Consider the following 22,491-nt stretch of genomic DNA (forward strand, 5'->3'; position numbering starts at 1 on the left):
TGTCATCAAAAGCTTTTTCGTTTTGGGACAATTTGGAACATATTGATTTAATTTCATTTAGTAATGTTGCTTACCCGGCTTGAATTTCACTCAACGCTGACATATCACAAGATGTCTGTGTTGTAGTAGATCAAGTACTAGGGCCAGGGTTTTCTTTGATGTCACCTGATAGTAGCAGGAGTTCAAGACTGACATGAGCACAGTCACAAATTGTCACAAAACGACACCGTGGGCTTGGCAGTACAAGTCGTTACAATGAAGTGGCACTGGAAGCAACAACTCTTTGTAATATAAAGCAGTGGGCACAAAATTGAAGCAATAAAATTGCAATCGGGAACACGTGGAAGGTGCTCAAAAGTTAAAATGCATGAAGCTACAAAAGTCAAAAGTGTGCTATCATAAAATGCCACCTTCCCCTCCTTAGAAGCATGTTGGATACCCACCTTTGAATTCCCAGTTATACCCGTGATGCTGAGCAGAACATGGCAAAGGTGGCCTGTACTCAAACTCTGGTCTACATAACGACGGTCTACAAACTATACTGAAACTCTGGTCTACATAACGAAGCATCACACCTTTCCTTCCGAATACAATATAGAGTTACACACGAACAAAAATTTGTTTTCCAGAAAGGAACATCATATCACATCTTGTACAACCGGCTTTATTGCAAAACTAAGGCTTAATTACAGTATGACCTGTCAACTACTAAGATTACAGATTACTGTTATACTCTTCACAGAATTGATTGTTATATAAAAACATTTGGCTGAGCTTTCATATATTGAGCTATGTCTCTTAGAGCAACAATTATTCAATGTTTGATCGGGTTTGTCCAGTCAAATCAGATGTGCCAATGCATTGACTAGCAGCTGCCAACAAACAGCACCTGCTGCAGCTGAAACAAGATGTTTACTACAAAATTTTATGAAAATGCCTCTATAAACATGTGCAAAAAAAAAAGAACAGTAGACCTTTAAACCCTTAAATTTCCTAACAATGTTTTCAATTTTTGTATGGAAGAACCGTTTCTCTGAAGCAGCTAAACTGCTTAATTCCTCAAGTTAAAACTTTTTGAAAGCATTGGTAGGAATAACCATGAAGTGTTGTTTACGAGTGTTAGAAATTTTGCATGAATCTGCCATAAACTGCTTTGTTTGTGCAAATCAGTCTTATCAAAGCAGCTTGAAAACAAAACAAGCACTCATGGTGATGTCAGTATTTCCTTCTCACTGAGAGGGCCCCTCACCAGGTGCCTTTGCAAATTTTAGTTACTCACTTAAAGTTATAAAACGCTATCTAGAGATTGTCTTACCGAATTTCAATTTGGTTTGTTATTGGAGTAGATGGAAGAAATTGGTTTACATATTATCACACCGCCAGGAGACAAGCGTGACTGCCAACAGACACTCTCTCCGTCTGCCTTTAGTAGCGTCTGCAAGCACTGTTCGTTACCTATCTTCTCAGATTCCAGAACCAAGGGACCATGCCAGGTTCTCGTTACGAGCCTTGCCTCCCCCCCCCTTTTTTTTAATCTCTTCCTTTTTTGCTGCACGGCGCATTTCTGATGACATTCCGCATCCACATTGGACGATTTACTGAAGTGTCATGGCCAGTGACATTGCCAGGACTGCGATTTATGTAACAGTGTTTGTGCATGTTACCTCGGCTCTCTTGCTGGGAGTGGCACTTCCTTGAGAGGGAGGACAAGGGCATGCAGCATTTCGTTCGAAGTTCAAGCTGTTCTCATGGAGTACAGTGCTGCAGTACTTTGCAGACACGATCGCTAGCACACAAAGTATGCGCTGTTCTTGTGTGTTTAAAAGGCCCAGCCTGGTTAGGGGCCCCCTTTAAGGCTGGTGGCACCACATGATAAAAAAATATTGTCCATAAAGAAAAACACTAGAACATTGAAACATGGTGTAGTAGTGAAAACTGGATGAGTGGGTGTTGGTTCATTCTCAGAACAGTGCTAAAAAGATGGGGTGTAAAAAAGGAAAAGACAAGACAGTGCTGTCGTGTCTTTTTCTTCACGTCCGATCTTTCCAGACCGTTCAGATAATCGTTAGGTGCACCATGCAGTACATTCACACCTACTAGCAAGCAGCAGATGTCAAGAAACACAAGCTAAGAAAAACTTCAAATTATTTATGTACTGTACATTGCGTCATCTTGTGGTCAATTACGTATTGCCATCAGCTTGTGCTTGGTACTTCTTTGCACGCTTTGTTTTTTCCTTTTCAAGAAAGTTCTTGAACGACTCGTATTCTTTCTTTTCATCATCATCTGCAAGAAAGGAAAGGTGGGAGGTGGGATCTCAAAAACAGAAGATTCAGTTGCATGCTCAGCCTTGGTTACACAATCATGATTGAAAGGATTGGTTTCACGATTGACATGCGATTGGTTGGTTTCATGTAGAGACCTTGCACCACTTTTGCTATAGGCGTTCCTGCCACTTTGGAAATATGTGCTAGACATCTTGAAGGAGTCGAGCACTGCTGTGCAATTCGAGCTTGATTAAGATAATCGTATCAAAATTTTGACCTTTGAGCTGGGTTTTTAATTTTGGGAAGTGAGTGAAATAAGCAGAAATGAAGCCGTATGAATGACCTGTCTTTCATGTCAAGGATCATAACTGGAAATGAAACTTAGGTGTACGAGTAAGACACTGAGACGAAGCAGCGGTCATAGCAGTAGAAAAGCCCCTCTCCATGACCTAAAAAAAAAAGGCTAGGCATGTCTGCAGCTTCACAATGTGTTTGACGTAGTAGTTCTGCGCAAACCCGCAAGGTGGAGAGAAGCAATTAATAAAGGGAAAATAAGACATCCACCCATTCGTAGCAATTGCTACAAGGGAAACCCATACGGGTTCCTCGAAAGAAAAGCCTCAGAGTTGAAGAAAAATTCGTCCTGGTCCGGGACTCGAACCCGGGACCACCGCCTTTCCGGGTCAGATGGTAGAGCGGCTGCAAGGCGGTGGCCCCGGGTTCGAGCGGCCGGAAAGGCGGTGGTCCCGTTGCTTTCGCTCTGCAAGGATTGCTGTTGCCCATAGATGGCCGACATGCGAAATGCTAAGTCGCACAATATCTCGCAAAAGTGATCTACTGGGAATACCGCTCCTGGTATTTAAGCTTTTGCGAGAAATTTGGTGGCTACTGGCACCTATTTCGAAAGGCTCTACGTGGTCTATGCATGGCCAATGGCTTAACAGTTTTGTGAATTCACTTATCTTGGAACTCCACTTAGCTAAAAATTTTCCCAGTATTTACAAATGCTAGTTAACAGGGTCTCAATGTAGAATAATTTGCTAAATGCGACCTGTGGCACCATGCGATCTATGCACTGCAATTGTCTTGTTGCAATGGACAAAACCGGTCAGGTACCCTTTAAGCACATAATTATCAATGTGTTATGGTGCAGTGTTCTCTATTCAGTTGTTTCTTTTTCAGACCTCCTTTAAGGTAAACTGGTTCTGCCAAGTTCAAAAAGTCTGCAGTGTTCCAAGCAACATCTCTGCTGTAGATTTTAACTGCCATACCTTCATCGTCCATTGGCTGTTCTTCTTCAGAATCTTCCTCATCACTCAAGCCAGGCTGCACGTCCACACTGTCTTCAGCTCCGTGCACAACGCCTGAAGTTGTTGAATTGGAGGCAAAATATATTGATCAGTTTATTCACAATGCCTCTGGAAGACAGTGGGACCTATACTTCCTGCTTCATCTTGTGTGCAACAATGATTATCAGCAGCAAAAGGTCACATTTATCTTATTTGTTTGGTGCTGCCTCCTATCTAAAGGCTTCAACACTTCATGGGAGAATAGTCTTGGGAATGGGTACTAAGTGACAGCAAGTGTGCAAAAGCTACCAAAATTGTTTTCATTGTTGGAACGCTAGCTGAATGTGGCCCACATTTGCTTCCAAGATAAAAAGTTCTCAACATGACCGTTAAGTTATTCTTCTTTCCTGAATTTAGATTTAAACCTTTAGCTTGCAACAAGCACCCATTTGTGCATCTTGAGGCAATAACTAGTCCAGAAAACTTGCCTTTGTGAATGCACATTGAAAAACACCCACATGCAAAAGAGCACTGTTGCCGTTGGCATTCCAACGCTCTGGCAAAAAGTGCGCACAAACTGTATGGGTATGTCCTCCACTGTTCCACTTCGTCTATCGTGGTTTGGTCTGTTTTATGAGGAAAGTGGTCACATAATTTTTCACTGAAACGTTCAAAGGTCAGAGGAACAAATGAGACCCACTTTTCAACAAAGCCACTTAGTGTCATAGGGACAAATATGTACCGCTTTTTAAAACTAAACAGCCTGTTGTACAGAAGTGAAATTAGCTGCAAATTACTTCTAAGCACCTCATTCACTTATACATACCACACAAAAGATTTTGAAGAGTTGTAGTTTGTGAGAGAAGTAGGCAAAAATAATTTTGCATGGAGACCCTAAAGTGTCAATGGGACATATATGTGTCCCACTTTTTAAAAGACCATTCAGTGTCAGTGGGACAAATATGTCCCATCTTAGTAAACAACTTGATGCAGTGAAGTGAACTTTGATGTAAACTATTTACAAATATTACCTCATTTACTCATACCATGCAAAAGATTTCAAGAGTGTTGTAAAATATATACGCTATCCTACGAAGGGCTGGTTACGAACAGGATGACAGCAAAATAAATAGTGACAAAAGCAACCGCATCATAAAATAAAGTATGATTACACAAAACATTAATACCAGACAGAGAAAACAATAATGCACATTGAAACGGTATGTATATAGCACGAAAACACACATGCACACAAAGCAGAAAACATTTAATTAAAAAATATAGAGAGAGGGACTAAAGAAGGTATAAAGCAGACATACAAGCTATTGTTAAGTTTCGGAAGCCTGAAGAAAGGTTACCATTGTGTTTAAAGGTACCCTGAAACGATTTTGTAAAAACGTACTGAGTCATTAGAGTAGGTCTTTCTGATCATTAATTGATGCATCTAAGTACTCTGCGTAAAGCGTTCAATTTATTATAAGGCTTTAAAAATGTATGTTGCTGCCGATCGCAACACACCACTTGGCTGAATTTTCAGCCGCTCCTAACCATTTGATGTAAACTACCCTAATGACGCTAGTAGGGCAAGCTATTTGATTGGCTGCCTAAGGCATGTCACCAATAATTTTTCTAACTTGATGGTGAACAAATGTTCGTAATAGTTGGAACCTTAGTTAATTTGTTTCTATAAAAAGAACATAACAGAAAGAGAATGCACAAGGACAATTTCTCACTACACTGAAGCAGTTCCGGCACACAGGAAGTGCCATCTGCTTGTGTTATAATGTGCTCCCTTTTGATGAGAGCTTCGTGGTAAGTGCTGGTGGTTTTTTTGGGAGCACCTTGATTCGCCTTTGTTGCGTTTTGGGCCGCAAACGTAGCGACCTGCAATGTGTCAAGCTGCAACGTCATGTCCCTGTGCAAGGCAGCAGACAAGCGGAGTGGCTGCAGCGCAGTGGACTGTTGCTATCCGATCGGCGCCAGGATTTGCGCATTTGCAGCCATTGATTTACACCCGCGGATTACTACCACGATAGCGTTTCGCGAGTACAGTATTCGAGTAAACACAAGTGCAAGGATACTGGGCCTAGTTTTTTGACTGTGCAATTTCAGAGGATGAGCAGAAGCGCAAATGTGAATGGTCTGCACGGTGCAGCCACCTGGCGGCACAGAGCTCAACGAAACACAGTAGCAGTAACAAAGTGTATTCTCCTTTGCTGCTTGTGTAAATTTTTTGCAGGAGCATAATCGTTAACACATTATTTTTGTAAAAGTTTGGAATGTTTTACACTTGGTTAGAGCTATATTAGCTCTTTGTTTGGCTGGTTAATCTCTGCGCCACCAGGTAACTGCACTGTGCAGACCGATCAGGCCACTCACGCATGTCTAAGCTTAAGTTCCTTCATCAGCTTAAGTTTATGCCTCCACCCATCCGTCGAAATGCCCAGCTCATCTGTGGTTACCGGAATACCAGACACGTTTGGCGCTGTGGCAGAACGCTCGCAACACACGCTGCTTCGATAGCTCTCCCTTGGGGTGGACTGCCATGTAGCTGGTAGAGAGGTTTGAGAGGCTACCGGAAGTAGACGACACGACGTGCCGTCATGACGCAGAGCCAATGAAGGCGGAGCTTAGCCCCGATCACTCGGCGAATGAGTTGAGGAGAAAATGCATGGCTATGGAGGAGGGTAACTTGTAATCGCCTGCAGCTTTCTTAATATGAGACACTTCACACAAACTGTGGTGCGAATGATTAACTTTAGCTGTACCCAATGTGTCTACAAAATTTGTCTGAACTGTTTCAAGGAACCTTTAAGACAAAGGTGTGCTGATGCTGATGGACAAGACACAGTCTTCGAGTTCCATTTGGGCTGCTGTGACAGCTAAATTCTCAGTAATCGTCAACTTCTGCTCCTTTTTATTATGTTTAACTTTTTTAACCTTCCTCAAGCAATACTCCACCGCCAAGACTTTGAGGATTTTGAATTTTTAAAAATCTACAGCTGGGGCCACAGCCCTCCCTTGTTGCATAGTAACTAGTATGTATCACCTTATTCTAATATTTTGAAGTTATGCAGCATTAAATCAGTACTATACATAGCAGCTGAAATATATGACACTGACAGTCATTCACGGAGCAAACATTAGCAGTTGTGCCTCGTTATAATGACCCTCATTAATAAGGACACAAATAATGGGCAACTAACGCGAGCACCAAACATATCTGTGCTTTGCTAATAGTACGCAAATCCGCTGACTGGGCAATGAGCAGTGCAGAAATACAGAGGCTAGTATAAACCCACGTATCTTTGTCCTGTTAATATGTTCAGTGCCAGTACGGATAGTATTTTCTCTAAATGAAAGGAGCTGGAAGCCCCGTACGCACTGGAGTTGAAGGGCACGCAACACGTCGATGGCAGCAGGACGTACCGCTGTCAGTACAACTGCACTGGTCAGCAGCAATTCCAACGCAGCACTCACATGATATCTTCGGTAATGATGTGCTGCCTAAAAGCACACACACTTTCTGAGACAAAGGACTGGGTCTGCTATGTCTCTCGGTTCTACTGGCATCCCAAGAAGTCCATTAAAGTTCATGAAGACAAAGCAGCCCCTCTTCTCATATGCTAACTTTGGCAACAAAAACTCTGTCACTGGAAATTTGATCAATACAAAGCTTACATTCGCAGACCCCATGGCCCACGAGGTGTTTCAATGTGCACTGCAATTTCCTTGCACATTGTGGTGACTAGCCTAATGCTATTCAAGAGACATATTTTTAAATTTCAATTCCAGTGTGCCAATGCAGTGCACAAGAACAAAATTTACAGTAAATTTTCTCTCAAACATTATTAGTTTCGGAGCGTTGAGCTCACAATTTAAGCAGCCAATTTTGGATTAGTTATATAGCCTGCAAAGCTATGAAACTCCAGCATTAGGTGAACAAGCTCCTACACTTTTGCATCGCAATGAAAAACTCCAATATGACGATCAACCATAGCGTGGCTCCTTTAAGCGTGTAACACTTTACATTTTTCCGGTTTAAAACCAAAGAACCAATGTGGCATGAATGTTCACGAATTATCCAATCACCTGTGAGAGGAACGCTGTCTCCTTCAGCAACATCCAGCCTTAACCGTTGTAGCTGTTTCTGCTGTTCAGCCAATGACACTTCTTCCTAAAAGCACAGGATGGCAACTTCGTGTCAGTAAAACACACAGAGCATACGGTAGAAACAGGCTCATGATCGCAGTCGAAAACACTGACAAAATATGAAAGAATACACACAAGAGCTTGTTTCAACATTATCTATGCTGTTACGCTGCTTGAGTTACAGGGATGCAGCTCTCCATTAGAAGAATTTGTGTTGATATTCAGAAAAGAAAATATATAACTTGTGATATTTACAATTCTGAGAACATTTTTAACTTCCTGGGCTATTATGATTGTGAAAGCCTAAGCTACATGCCTATTACAGACCTGCCAACCTTAGAATATAAAGAATACTACAGCCAAAGCTGAAAGATGCATACATGCGATTAAATACAGTAAGAAAAGTTTTGATTGTTTGTTGAAGATTTTAAATTAAATTCTGGGGTTTCACGGGCCAAAACCATGATCCGATTACGAGGCACCCCATAGTGGGAGAATCTGGGTTTATTTTCACCACCTGGCGTTCTTTAACGTGCACCGACTGCACGGTACACGGGCATTTTTGCATTTGTCCCCCACTGAAATGCGGTCGTCGCGGCCAGGATTTGATCCCACGACCTGATGCTTAGCAGCACAACGCCATAGTTGCGAAGCCACCACAGCATGTTATTAAAGATTGTGGGCTCTCACCCGTGCTCTTGGGACAAAGGAATGAAAACACATTAGTACAAACAGTCACAAGGGCATTCATTGCACCTTTATACACTAATGCCTGCTAGCTGACTCACAACACACTGAACAAGCCGATGGGCATGCGGCAAATCTAGCAAGTCCGACTCACCGCGACTGGATACCGAGCGAATATGTTCGCCCCATGCTGGACACCAATGCCTGGTCGCTCGCGTGTACGGTCACACATACGGTGGCACGTTCAAACAATCATGTTCATCCATTCTGGTGTCCTGGGCCTCGCGAGATGGTCTCGCAGAAGCATGGATCAGTGCACGTGCAGAACATCCGCGCTGCTTGCCGACCCCAAGCCAACAAGGAAGAGCCTACACCCTGTCGCGCCCGACTAGCCCCGCCGTTAGGTGGCATTAGCAGCGCAACACTCGCACCATCTCTCGAAATGCGCTGCAACCAGACCGACTGCCGCCGGCACTAAGTTATGCGGAGAAGTCAAATCACAGGAGACGCAAGACATGCGGGGAAAACAGCATGTCAGAGGACGCGTGAGAGTCGTGCATCCCCACAAGATTCATCAAGGTTGTTCCGTAGGGGCACTGAACACGCACTGTGCTCTATATATACAAAAAAAATAACCTGCACCACGAATAGAAATGTTTATGAAGCTTATGGATAAGATATTCACATAACGGTGCCAATAATTATGGCAGCCATTAAATACTGGTTTCATAAGTTGGGTGTCACTGCTGCAGGTAAATCCAAACAATTGACAGGTCCAAAAAAATCTAGCACTGAAAAACGAGTCAGTGACTTATTTATTTATATTCTCTTGAAACCAGCTATACCTTATACCAGTGTCACACAGCCACTTTCGATAGCAATCAAGTTCGATTCAGGTCGAAATTCTGGACACCGAATGGCTCCCTCCCTCAGCTTGCACAAAGGAGCCAACAGCGACCGAGAAATTCTATCACATGTGGGCACAATCGAGATCGAATGTGCACCATGTGACATATGTATTAAACTAGATGCAAATGATAAATCATTAAGTTATTGTCATCACTAACCGTCGTAAGTATTCTCATCAACAAGCTCTAAACATATAGCATTTTATGGTTAAATGGTAGAAGTTTGCAAATATGCAATCAGTTCATATTTTCATGCTGTATAAAATATTACAATGAGTGAAAATCTTGACACAACAACCATATTCATTTGAGCCTAATGACAGACTAGACAGCAATTTTACTAAGACCAAATGTTGACAAATTCTTAATGTTCATGCCGAGTCAATAAATAAAAATTGAACTTAGATGCCATTCACCGAGCTCTTTTACCTTCAAAGGTAACGCAGCTGTTAGAAAGCCCCGCTGCACCGATACCCATTTTCTTGTTCACATACTTTGCACTCAGTTCACCAGTTCTATCAAAAATGTGAACAAATGCATGGCAAGTTAAAGAGGTAGTATTCACACGAAGGTGATTCGCATACCTGCAGGCTGGGGAGCACACCATGTCCCAATTATGATGCAATTTCCATGATGAGGTGCAGTCAAGTGAAACTACCCCTGGAGGTTATTTGTTCAAGAGCCACAAAACAAACCTATGAGCAATGAGTGAACTCGCTGTCTGTAGGGTGCGGTGAGGAGGTTCTTTAGAGATGACATCCCTATAATCCCTTCCCTAACTGACCTTAGCAAGTCCACCAAGCAAAAACCTTTTTGCAATGTGTGAGGACATTCAACTCTCGCATCTCCTGAAGTTCGGCTTTCCTTCATGACACAAACATGATGGTGGGAGTCAGTGTAGGTAGTTACACAGCTACAAGACGAGATGGCGCAAGTGGTCTGAGGCTAGCACCACCTGTCGACATGGATAACATGGATACGAGAGAAACTTGCTCCCTTCTGTTTGGCTTTAGGGTGACGGCACGTGCAACCAGTTCGCATGCTTGCTGCTGCTCTTCATGGGACCGTTCCGCGAAAGACTTCCTGTTCGTCCTCGGACCATCGCACTGGCATGGGCGAATGCAATCACTTGGACACACTTCCATTCACAGGGCTTCACATGGGAATGACTTAGATATCGGTGTCTGGCATGGGCAAACATTCGCTTGGTAAGCTTTCTTGCGAGCTGACTGAACTTCATTGATTTCCTACAGTGTTCCATTGAGGAACTATTGCATTTATTTTGACTCACTGGCATCTTTGTAGAGAAGGAGCATTATTATGCACCCTTTTTGTATGTTTGCACTACTGCATGCAGTGTCTTTCGTTACCAAGAGCATTTAATACCCCACTAATGGTACACCTATAATTTGTGTGATTCTGTAGGCTGTACGACTACATCAATGGATGAAATGGCCGTATAAAATGGCCTTGGAGTACCAGCTTGAAGAAAAGCTGTGGGAGACTGCAGACTAACACTGAAGCTGAAAGCAAGATACAATGAATGCTCCAGCCAAAAACCCGAAATAAATTTAATGAAATATAAAAAACTGACACAGCTGTAGCGTTAGAATCCTCAAACAAATCAGAATTGCTCACCTTTCTTTTCTTGAGCTGCTCATACTCTGGCCGATACACACTGGAAATAAATAATGAAAAGTCTTAAAGACACAACCACTTATCCTCATTATCAATACATATACATGTGAGAAACACCTTATGTTTCAGGTGCAGGATTATATATATTTTTTTCACTAATGCTACGCAACCATCCAATTTTGGAGTTTACAATCGGTATGTTGGAAGACCCAACAACTGGCGAGATACACTTTGCTATGTGGGGAAGCAATAGTATAGGCTCTCTCTCAGGTCCACTGACATTTGTCTTCCCAGCACAACTCTAGCATTCCTCCTTTCGGCTTCCATATATGCTGCACAAGTGAGGATGGAAGCTAGTCACATAGTGTCATAGTCACGCAGCTAAAACAGGAGATGGCAAATACAGGTGAAGCTGTTTAAACAATATATTGGGTATAACAATGACAACCTACACCGTCTACTTTTGCATGTTCTTTATGGTGAAATATCCCACTTACTACAATGCCCTCACGCCACATTATCATTATATGATGAAGTCAGACTGCTGGGTGGCTGTGCGAAAGGTAATGGAATGCGGAAACCTTGAAACGAAAAAAGAAAAAGATAATTCGAGCTATGGCACCCTCCTCGCCACCCCAACAACCGCTGTGTGCTCAGCCTACTCCACATCGCCAGCCTCGTGCACTTCTCTCCCGTCACCCTTCTGCCCCTCCGTATGTGTCAAAGTCGTTCCTGGCCACAGTTTCTCAGCCTTGACTCGCCGCCAAAATGGAAGGTGAATGATCCGCCCACTGGCCATTGGCAATGCACGATGTTGCCGGTGAAAAGAAAACTTAGTGCTATAGATCTGGAAACAAAGTACTTGTAACCAAGGTGGCGATCGTCACAAAAGTAATTGCATTGGATAGCGCTGGCAACATTGAAGGCGATGATGGAAGTGATGATGCGGTAGGCCAGGCTGTCTCAGCGTTGTCGTCACAGGAGACCCTGCAGACGATTCAGTCCCTCTGGGGCTTTGTTTTCTCTAGGCACCTTCTGCTGCAGTACGTGGAGCACCTGGCTTTCTTGGAGAAGGCAGTGAATGGCAAGCTTTGCGTACAGCAAGCAACGCTGACGGACATGGGGTTTTACCATGTAAGCCAGTGAGAAGTATGTGGCGAGATGCTTGTGGCAATCACACCCCAGCATTTCTTCTGGATTTCTCAAGCTGGGTGGCTGCCGAGGCAACCTTCTCGCACTTTTTTAAAAGGCCCCTTTTGGGGCCACTAATGCGATGCCTCGGCGAGGCTTGCATGTCACTTGCCGTTCGTGATCCCTTTCTGCAGTTGTTGTAGCAATGCCATTCTTAAACGCCGACAGCCGAAGGTTGTCACACACGATTACAGCACACAGGAAGCAGAGTTAAACAGTAAAACAAGTCAATCAGCAGCTTGATGCAGGAAGGTGGCGGGGAGGGGCACTGACATAGTTTGCTCACAACAGCTCTGCCACCACCTATTTTGATTTTTTTCATACATCCCATTTATAGCAACTCTCAGTTAGAACAAAGGAATTTTCATGGCACTTGAATATTGTTATAAGTGGATCCAACTATACTCCTATGCTGGTGCTATCTCATGGCGTGAATAGCTAAGGTGCAAGAGCAAGTTGCTTCCTCTCTTTGGATTTGATACGTTGGTGCGCGCACACCAACTAACTGCTTGTTGGTGCACTGCGTGGGACTAACCCACAGAAGGTTCTCCACACAGCACCAGCGTCAGTGAACTTAATAATTTGTACACAGTTCAGTTTGTGGGACTACATCTGTGAATGACCTTTGGCATGGATTAACACTCGCTTGGTATTCCTTTGTGACACGTCAGATTACCCCAGATTTCTTGGCATGCCTCATCGAGGAACTATTCCTTGTATATCAGTAACCTAGAATTACTTAATCCAAAGAGCAGTAAATGCTCTTCTGTATGTTTGCAATAGTATGCTATTTCCTTTGAAGTCAAGAGCTAGTCAGCCCTGCAACTGTAGCCGCCACTTACGTGTCGTATTCTTGGCGAGCTTTCTGCAAGGCCTCGAGGAACTCGAGCACACCTTTGCCCGTCACAGCAGACACACCGACGGTGTTGATATTGGCGTAGAATTCATCGAGAACAAGGCTGAGTGAGCGACTGAGGTTGGAGATGTGCGACGTCTCCCCCTGCAGTGCATCCTGAAAGGCCTCGAAGTCCTGCATCCACTGCACTGCAAACTGGTGGTCCACCACATCAACCTGTACAAGATGCATGGAGCATTTATCAAAGCACACTGAAGGAACACTCGTTCAGGACAGCAAAAGACATCAGTAAGCCTTACTGCACCAAATTAATAATGACAATAATAATAATAATGAATGACCTAACTTTACTAAATCTTTCTTTATCTTTTCACCTTTTGCCACTCCTGATTTGTCAGTAACAGTGACCAGCACACACAAAGCAATAAAATGCAGCTTCCTGCAGTTCACCAAAACATGGAAATAAATAAAAGATGTTTCCACTTCTCTGGCTCATCACATTTAGCCTAATAAATAGTTTGAAATGTTTACTATACCATGCTGCATGCACCAAATGAAGGGTACCATCACATTTGCACACCAACATTGACTCTGCAACGGCATTTCACTTCTTCAGCTACCCAAAAAAGAAAAATAAATCTGGCTCATCCATGGCAACCAGGACTTGATGCAGAAAAACCAGATCACCGAGGTCATCTAAAATTTTTCATGATACAGCCGAACAAGGAAGACTTTCGCTCTTCAACTGTGTGGCTGCCTGCAACTTTAGGCAATCATAAAGCAGCTCACCTTGTTCATGGCGATGACGAATGGCAGCTTCGTCTTGTAGAGAATGCTGCATGCGTAAAGCATGTTGGACATGAAGGTGACTGGGCTCACGCTGCGAACCATGTCCATCACATACACAATCACAGTGGGAAATTCAGATGCCTGGAATGAAATGGCAGAAAGTGGCACTATTACCATGTGTAGCTGATTGCTAGGACAAGCAAAGGCACAAGATAAGTTAGCGAGCAACAAGCAAGATCTTCATTGCTGAAAAAAAACAAATGCTGCCTCACTAGGGGTTCTCTACCACAGGATACTTCTATGTCCATCAAGGTTATAAAGTGAAATATGAATTGGAAGCGATACAAAAAGACATGGACACAGAAGTAATATAGGACAACACACACAACTGTTTAACACAAGGAATGTTGCTGGAGCCAACGTTTCAACAAGCCAATTGCCCTTGCCAAAACGTTTAATCCAGTGACATTCCTTGTTTGGCCACTGTTAATCACTTCAAATTTTTGTCTTCCTGTGAACTCGTCTTGTTTGAATACACGCAACTGGAAATTGTTCCATGTTTCCTCTGTGTTTGTGTCTCTGTGCATACGCTATAACACGAAGGCAAACAAGGACCACAAGTTAGCTTTCACAAACCAAGGTCTCTGTGATGATGCTTCCAGATGCAGACCAGGTGAAGACTTCAATCTGGCCCGGTGTGTCAAAAATTACATACCTGCAACCAATAAGGTCAAAAATGGTTGAAAATTTCGCTTAAGATAGGTACAATGCATTTGGGTAACATGTAAGGGGGTTAACTTACTCAAGTTCAGATTTTCTTTTGTGTATGAGCTGCATCACCTGTTGGAACAATCAGAACCACATAAAGAACCAACATTAAATTCAGGCGGCACATCAATTATGCATCAAGGTCATTGCATAATTGCTCGTTTGGCACCGTTAATTTCACTTCTACAATAAGAAATTAGGTAAATAGTTGCAGGCAGAGTCTTCCTATTTTCGACCTAGTTCCTAAATTTAATAATGAAACATTAATTACTCTCTCACCCCTCAAACGTGCATCTGTGTGGTGGCATAATGAAAAAAGTGATATCTTTCACAGCAATGACACATTTAATGAAAGGTCAATGTAAGTACACAGAGTTTTCACCGAGTGTTTGCAGTCCGCTCCACTCAGATCGGTGTATCCCAACAATTTGCACACAGCCGCTTAGACAGAATGCTAGTGTGCACAACGTCATGCCAGCAGCAGAAGGCAGAATGCTGCCTTTGTTCCAAGCCGTTGGAGCAGAGTGTGAGGATGCATCCACCTGGTTTGTCATTTTGCAGCCAATCTGGCTGCATGTCGCTCGATACTCTGGGAGACGTGCTTTGATGCGCTTATGAAAAATGCAAAATCAGTGCACTTCGCTGCAGTACCTCAGTTAGTGAAATATGAGTGGTGTGAACAATAAGCATGGAGAAAGAAAAAAAAAAAACTAGGAAGGAGTGCCATGTGAAGCCTAATCATAAAAAATAAGAAGGAGGAATCAGCGAGAGAGCACCCATGCACATGACCACGTGTGATTGTTTCTTGTCATTCAGCGCAGCTATGCTGCGTTTTTCATCTGCTTGTCTGTACATCACTCAGAAGTTGTAATGCACGGCTAATCATGCAGATGCTCCAAGAACTTGTGTCAAATTAGGATTTTGTGAATCGTAAGTTTTTCATTCGTCCACTACTTCTCCTCAAGTAAGCACTCACTGTACCAGTTAACAATAAATGCTCACTTAACAAACAATTAATCACAGGGAACCCTGATCATAAGAAGGAAATTCACAGAAGAATAAGAATGGGTTGGCTCGCATATGGCAGACATTACCAGCTCCTGACTGGAAGCTTACTATTATCATTGAAAAGGAAGGTGTACAATCAGTGCATTTCACCAGTGCTGACATATGGGGCAGAGACTTGGAGACTGACAAAGAAGCTTGAGAACAAGTTAAGGACCGTGAAAAGAGCGATGGAATGAAGATTGCTAGGCATAACGTTAAGAGACAGAAAGAGAGCGATTTGGATCAGAGAGCAAATGGGTATAGATGATACTCTAATTGACATCAAGAGACAAAAATAGAGCTGGGCAGGTCATGTAATGCACAGGTTAGATAACCGTTGGACCATTAGGGTTACAGAATGGGTACCAAGAGAAGGGAAACGCAATCGAAGACGACAGAAGACTACATGGAGCGATAAAATTAGGAAATTCGCAGGCGCGAGTTGGAATCGGTTGGCGCAGGGCAGGGGTAATTGCAGATTGCAGGGAGAGGCCTTCGTGCTTAAGTGGACATAAGATATGATGGTGATGATGATGATGGTAAAAATAAATGCTCTTGCACAATGAAAGGAGGTGCTACCTGCTAAAGAAGCTCTCTGGCACTTACCTGGTCAAAGCGTGTAGAGAACAGGTTGAGTGATGTGACAATGCCACCATTAGGACCTAAGCCATACCTGTAAGTGGCTAAGGAAGCAAAAAAGCTGCTTGTTTCTGAGCTAAAGGGAAAGCTTATCAGGTATAGAAACACCCTTCAAGTACTTGTCTAATTCATGTAAGCAGTGCGCAAGCCCAGTATGTTGTATCAAAGCAAAATACAGCACATGCACACACCTGTGTGAATAATGATCAGGTTTTAGCTAACTCCAGGACAATTCTCTGGGAATTCAGAGAAATGAATGCATAAATAAAAAGAAGGCAAATGTGTGAAATACCACGTACAGAACTTAAAAGGAGGAAAACCTGTTCGGGCAAAAATAAATAAATAAATGAAAAATACAGCAAGGCAAACAACATACAAGCCATAGTGGACAAAAATATATATTGAAGTTTGGGTTTTTTTGAGCTAAACTGCTCAGCACGTTGGCATTGCACTGCTAGCCATGTACATTCACCACCACATTACTTGCACCACATAGCCTACTCATTGTGCACTCAATGATGCATGTTCCAAGAACTTATAACAAGGAAATCGTTGAATTCAGCCAGTTTGTCACAAAATAAAAATATGTGTATACTAGCAAGAGAAAACTTAACAATAACTAAAAAAGTTATTCAAGTGAAAGGCTTGACATGCTACTGCAGGTTAACTATATGGTAAGGGACGAAAGAAAAGTGAGAGAAAGAGGAACCAAAGATACACACACACATGCACACGAGCTCAGAAATGTACGCAACAGTAAGTATGACAAAGAGAACAAAGTGCAGCTATATGGCACTGGCAACAGACAAAATGTTTTACATCTCAGTCGCTGCCATGGCCACTGTCAACATCCTGTTTGGATATACAGAAGAAACAAAAACATGGATATAAAATTTTCACAGGAAATCACTTTATCATATTTTTTAGCTCACAGCTGTAGGCATTGCACAGAGCAATATTCTTTTCATATAATCATAACATGCGCTATCATTTGAAGTTCAAGGATACTGTTTCATGACTTCCTTGTACTTCACAGTGTCCCTGATATCTGCAAATGAGAAGGAAAACTTAAGGAATGTTAAGGAAAAAGATGAAGCATACATGCAGTGCTTAAATAAAAAGAAATAAAGAAGGATGCTCAGTCTGACTTCAAGGCAATGCATTAACATGACATGGAAGGAGACTACATGCCAACTATAATTTCTAATGAGCACCGAGGAAGCCAATGTTACATACAGATGACAACAAACAAATTAATTTTGACTCTGCAAGTGTAATTACATTTGCTGCTTTTCTTGGTAAGCACCTATGGGTGCCGTACCCGAGTCCCCCTTGCTGAGTCTGTATGGTATATCCTTGCCATAGGTGGAAAGTTTCATTTTTCCAGGGGGGAGGGGGGGGGGGGCGTGACCAGCTTTCTGAACCCCACATTTATATATATATATAGAAAAGAACACAGTTGCACTTCAAAGAAACTTCGCATGCCCTCGAAGAATTGTTCACTGAAGTGACGGCCTTATATGAACATTTACAAGACCTCAAAGTAGTAGACAGTTCAATTTCACAGCCCGAGTCTTCTTGCACCACCAAGAATCTGGCATCTCTTGGTAGCATAATCTTCCTTCGTGCAATTGTTGTATACTTCGCTATCATCAATACTGCTTCGCCTTTCCAGAGAAACTGCAGCATCTCTCTCTTTTTCTGTGAGCCCAAGTATAAACGCTGCTGCGCATGACTGCTTTTGATTTTGAGTGAATCCGGCTTGGCCTCATTTCGGTTACTGAGCGAATTATACAGGGTGTCCCAAGTACCATACACCAAGTCTTTTAAGAAGACCAGACTCAAAGAAAACCTAGTGCGTATTGCTTCCAGTACAGTGGAGTAGCCGCCAGTATTTTTTCGTTGCTCAGATTTAATTAGGTAATTGTAAATAATTATCTAACTTGAGAAGTACTGTCCTAGTTATCAAAGTGTCAATGAGGAATTTGTAGGCAACCCCAAATGACATCTAACGGTGGTGTTTTCAGCAAAAAATTAATGACGTACACTTTTTTTTCCCCCGACTGGTAAAGAAACTCCACGAAATATGAAATATACCATGCGACTTCGCTCCTACCCACATCATAAAGCAGCGCCCTCAAATAAGCTGACTGAAAGCAACTGCTTTGCCTGTCTCAAACGCGAAGAGATAGCGCATCAGCTTGATAATGGTATGGAAGGAGCACCAACAGCAGGTTTCGCGGCTTCGCAGCTATTCGTTCCTCTCATTTCTACGTCACACTCATTAATAGTCTCTCAAGGCCGATTGATCACATGGATAACAAAAGCCCTTGATAACGCAGCCAAAGCAACGCTCTGACCACGCACAAAATGCGAAAAGCAATGCAATAGGCACAGAATGTTGAGAAATCCCGGCTCTGCTCGCACTGCATCAAAAGAGTGTGCGCACAGCTATACTGCTTGCCTCGGACCAAAGCCAAATTAGAGTGACGGTTTATTTTTCATGAGACTGTGTACCTGTTGCAAAAACAAGGTCGTGGCAAAAGAAAAAAAAAAAGATAAAGCAAGATAAACAGGCTGGGAAGCGACCCACGTGTAGAGAAAAGGCAAAACCGATGCGTTCAAGAAAGTAAATGTACCACTTCCAAATGAACCAAATTGGCAATCGGTACGTCTGCACAAATAAAACAACAGAAAAAGAAAACCATCATATTTCAGTGTGCCCTTATTATCTGTGAATTCGTAAGCGTCATCGAACACCAGCTGCTGCCTAGCGGACGTGTTCGAATAGGTGTCTTTCTGCAGCTACGCAGTACTGAGTCAGCTTTATCACATCTTCAGTGGCTTTCTTGACCTATGCTGGAATTCTACGGCGGATATCTGTTATCATTACCTTATGCTCATCTGACGTCGTCTCGATAATGTAAACACGATCTTTCACATAAACCCAAAGAAATCGAGTGAAGAGAGGTCAGGTGACCTAGTCGGCCAACTTATAGGCCTGTGCCTTCCGATCTATTTCACATGAAAAGTCGCAATTGGCTACCTCTTCTTCTTTCAAAAATATATAAACTTTGTCCAGTGTATATATTTAGATATATTGTGTATGTGCATGGCATTTACAGTGAAAATTTAAAACAATGTTGAAGTGAGAATATGGATGAGGCAGCAGTCGATGATGCTCCTACTGCACTTATCCTATTGTCTGGATTTGAAGAAATAAAACAAGATTATGCATTACAAGCCATGCACGTCCACGTGAGCAATGATGCAGTAAGCTATCAGCCCTAATAAAATTTTAGGTGAAAGGGTAAAGGAAAGTCAAACAAAACCTCAATTGATGTGGGTACAAAACTCTGGTAATGACACGTTGGGTGGGGGTAGGCTTCGACATTCTCCCAGGGAGACAGGGGGGGGAGGAGGGCTCTGCCCCCCCCCCGTCTTTCAGGGGGCTCAACCCTGGAGCCCCACCGTTGTCGGCACCTATGATCCTTGCAATGGCAGCCAATTCTCATCACACATTTCGTGCCTGCTCTTTGATGCATCCAGCGTTAATCGGGCTCAATGCCAACAGCACATTTCCTCCACCATCATGCCTGAAAGGTGATACAGTGCCCTAGACATAAGTGCAGCTTTTTGAACAATTTAGGAATTGGTACACTTGACAATGACCCGTGAGTTCATGTAGTAGGAGCTGTTAAGAAGACTGCCGAGTCACTGTCAGGCAAAAAAATGTGTTAAAGTAAACAGAGATTTGAGACGATGGCCACAGACTAAATACAGTGGTTTATTAGGCAAAATGATATGTGTGAACTGTAGCATACCACTTAGTACACAGTACGATTACCAACAAGAAACAAATGTTTTAAGTTTGCAGAGCAATAACCTGGTACTGAGTGCACAGAAGCTACTGAATAGTCCAGAGCCTCAACGAGTTAGCAATAGCAAAACAATGCAGCAGACAGCTGCACATGGCAGTATTGGAGCAAGGCACCCAATGTGCTGAGAGAACTGTAACTAGTTTGCTGTTACCACAGCCCCACGTACAGCTGCACTGTATATTTGTTACTGTGGGGATGCTCGAGATCCCACATTACATAGGAAAATTGAAATCAAAAGTACGCACCAACATTGGCAGGGTATGGAAGATCACTGCAGGCTGGGTCCAGGTTCACGACATACGGCGGTCTTTTTACGGTGTGTAGATGAGCTGTTAACCGCTGAAATAAGTTTAATAATATCCCTGCACAATTTCCAACACAGCCTACAATATTGGCTCCCTAAGTTCCTTTTAATTCCATTGCTAAACTTCGCCCCTGAGAAATACCCTGTACTCCCTGTCCCATGATTTACAGACCCCGATGCTTCAGTATAGAGCATAGAAGTGGCTGAAATCTGAAAGCAGCTGCGAGCTTCTGGGTACGTTGTTCACATCTCCGCGGGTCGCTGTACAAGTGGCTGCTCCTACAAACTAGCACCTTCTCTGAAATCTAGCAGCTGGGGGATCACGGCGACTGTGTCCCATCAAAAGAGACATATCAAAGCTAAGCAGAGTGGTAGATTGAAAGAAGAAAAGCAGGTGGGGCTTATAATGAAGAGAAAGAAGGATGAATGAGCTGAACTGTTTCACAGCTTATTGTTTCAGTACCATGCACCTTCTCAGCAGAGCGAAACCGTCGACAACAACAAAAATTCCGGCAGAAACGCGATCAATCATGCAAATGGACACTGGATAGCGCGTTATGGCATTTAAAAAAAAACACACACACTGCTGCTCACTTCGGTGAACTAGTATATGAGTGAACAGAAAAGCAACAGTTTCAAACTAATAGGTCTGTAAAAACAAAAGTAACACGCAGTATCGCCATACCTGCACCCATGTCGTTTTCCCAGATCCTGCCATCCCAAGCACAATGACACAGGTTGGTAATGACCCGCTATCTTGGGGCTCTCCACTGCTACTCGCCATCGCTAATCCAGGCAACCGCTAATCCTATGTAAACAGTGTAGAGTGAAAACTTGGTCAGGCACACGCATAATCTAGACAAGTCACATCAGCTAATATGGACAGCTTACATTACCAGTGAGGCAAAACACAGGTAAACAACAAAGCAATCTCGCACTGTTTTCACAAACAACGTGTTAAGGTAGAAACGAAACACCGCAAGATGACGCGCTCGCAAACTCTCAAGGAACTACTGCGATCAATGCCGCTGCAAAGCTTTGCGACGATGTATCTTCTGTTGAAATAGCGAACCGGCAGCAGCGAACCACTGACCTTTCAAGCGATACAGAAAAATGAGGCTCAGAAACTTACGAGAAATGACAAAAGCGGCAACACATACGCGCACATGCGCACATGTACTGCGCACATGTACGCAAAAATCTCGCGCGCTGCGACTGCGGCCACTTACGGCTTATTATGGCTTCACATTTATGGTAGTAGAGCTTCGTGGCGGATCCTGGGCGGTTCTTGTTCTTGTTCCCTAGTGAAATGGCCCCGCTCACTCTGGGGTATCGACCATGATTCGGGTGGTGAAAAAAAACTGTTAATTAAAAAATTAATTAGGATTAAATGAAATAAGTGCTTTGCAAATGGTATTTAAAGTGTGTACTAAAATATGAATGATCAATTATCTACGAGGCGTAAGCATTACCAGAGTCCTTCCATGGCATTACATAAAAAAGTACGTTATGTGGTCATATTAAATCTATAAGTATTAAGAATTCTAGCATCCAATTCTTTTTGTCTCAGACAGAAAGATGCAGAGGGCTTCACAAACGTTCCCGTGGCTGTAACCCGCCAGTACGTGGGGCCCAAAGGAAAGAATTACAGAGAGTCAAATTCAAGCCGAGCTTTTGGAATGGTTCTAAAAACGGGCGGATGTACTTGGTTTTCCTCGTTTCCCCAATTCGAACGTGCAAATGACAGATGCGGCCAATGCCTTGGTTTGAAAACTATCTAGCCTAGATCACCTTGGTTGAACGGTTGAAGTCTTGGTTGAACATAATTTCAACCCATATGAGATGCTTGGGCTGAAATGCTGGTTTGATCTGTTTATGGATCACGTACGATATATACATATATATGTAGATCGACGTACTGTACTTAAGCAAAAGCATCTTGCAAGAATGCAAGGAGACACAGCAAATTCTGTTATTAACAGCTAGGACTTGCTTGCACACTTGACATTGAATATGCTATGCACAATACCCACATGAAAATGGGCTCTGAATTTCTAGCTGGAAATGGTCTTCCC

At 42.9% G+C, this 22,491-nt stretch overlaps 1 protein-coding gene across 5 annotated transcripts; it reads right to left on the bottom strand.

Moving 5' to 3' along the window:
• Positions 1-2,128: 2,128 nt before the first annotated feature.
• On the bottom strand, positions 2,129-21,723 carry LOC135904672 (GPN-loop GTPase 1). 5 transcript variants are annotated; one of them, XM_065435570.2, is made up of 13 exons: positions 21,646-21,723; positions 21,102-21,224; positions 20,358-20,451; positions 17,240-17,279; positions 16,199-16,265; positions 14,580-14,617; positions 14,414-14,492; positions 13,778-13,918; positions 12,975-13,204; positions 10,942-10,981; positions 7,649-7,733; positions 3,539-3,631; positions 2,129-2,286 (listed from the first exon to the last, which is right to left on the bottom strand). In XM_065435570.2, the coding sequence occupies exons 2-13, from the start codon at positions 21,198-21,200 to the stop codon at positions 2,183-2,185; spliced, it is 1,110 nt and encodes a 369-aa protein (XP_065291642.1). In that variant the 5' UTR covers positions 21,201-21,224; positions 21,646-21,723; the 3' UTR covers positions 2,129-2,182. The 5 variants fall into 5 exon arrangements, with proteins under 5 accessions (XP_065291642.1, XP_065291638.1, XP_065291639.1 ...); XM_065435566.1 differs by having other exon boundaries at positions 21,549-21,659; XM_065435567.1 differs by lacking the exon at positions 21,646-21,723 and adding an exon at positions 21,510-21,616.
• Between the last annotated feature and the right edge of the window lie 768 nt (positions 21,724-22,491).

This window comes from Dermacentor albipictus, chromosome 2 (assembly GCF_038994185.2).
Source record: "Dermacentor albipictus isolate Rhodes 1998 colony chromosome 2, USDA_Dalb.pri_finalv2, whole genome shotgun sequence".
In the NCBI taxonomy this organism is placed as follows: Eukaryota; Metazoa; Arthropoda; class Arachnida; order Ixodida; family Ixodidae; genus Dermacentor; species Dermacentor albipictus.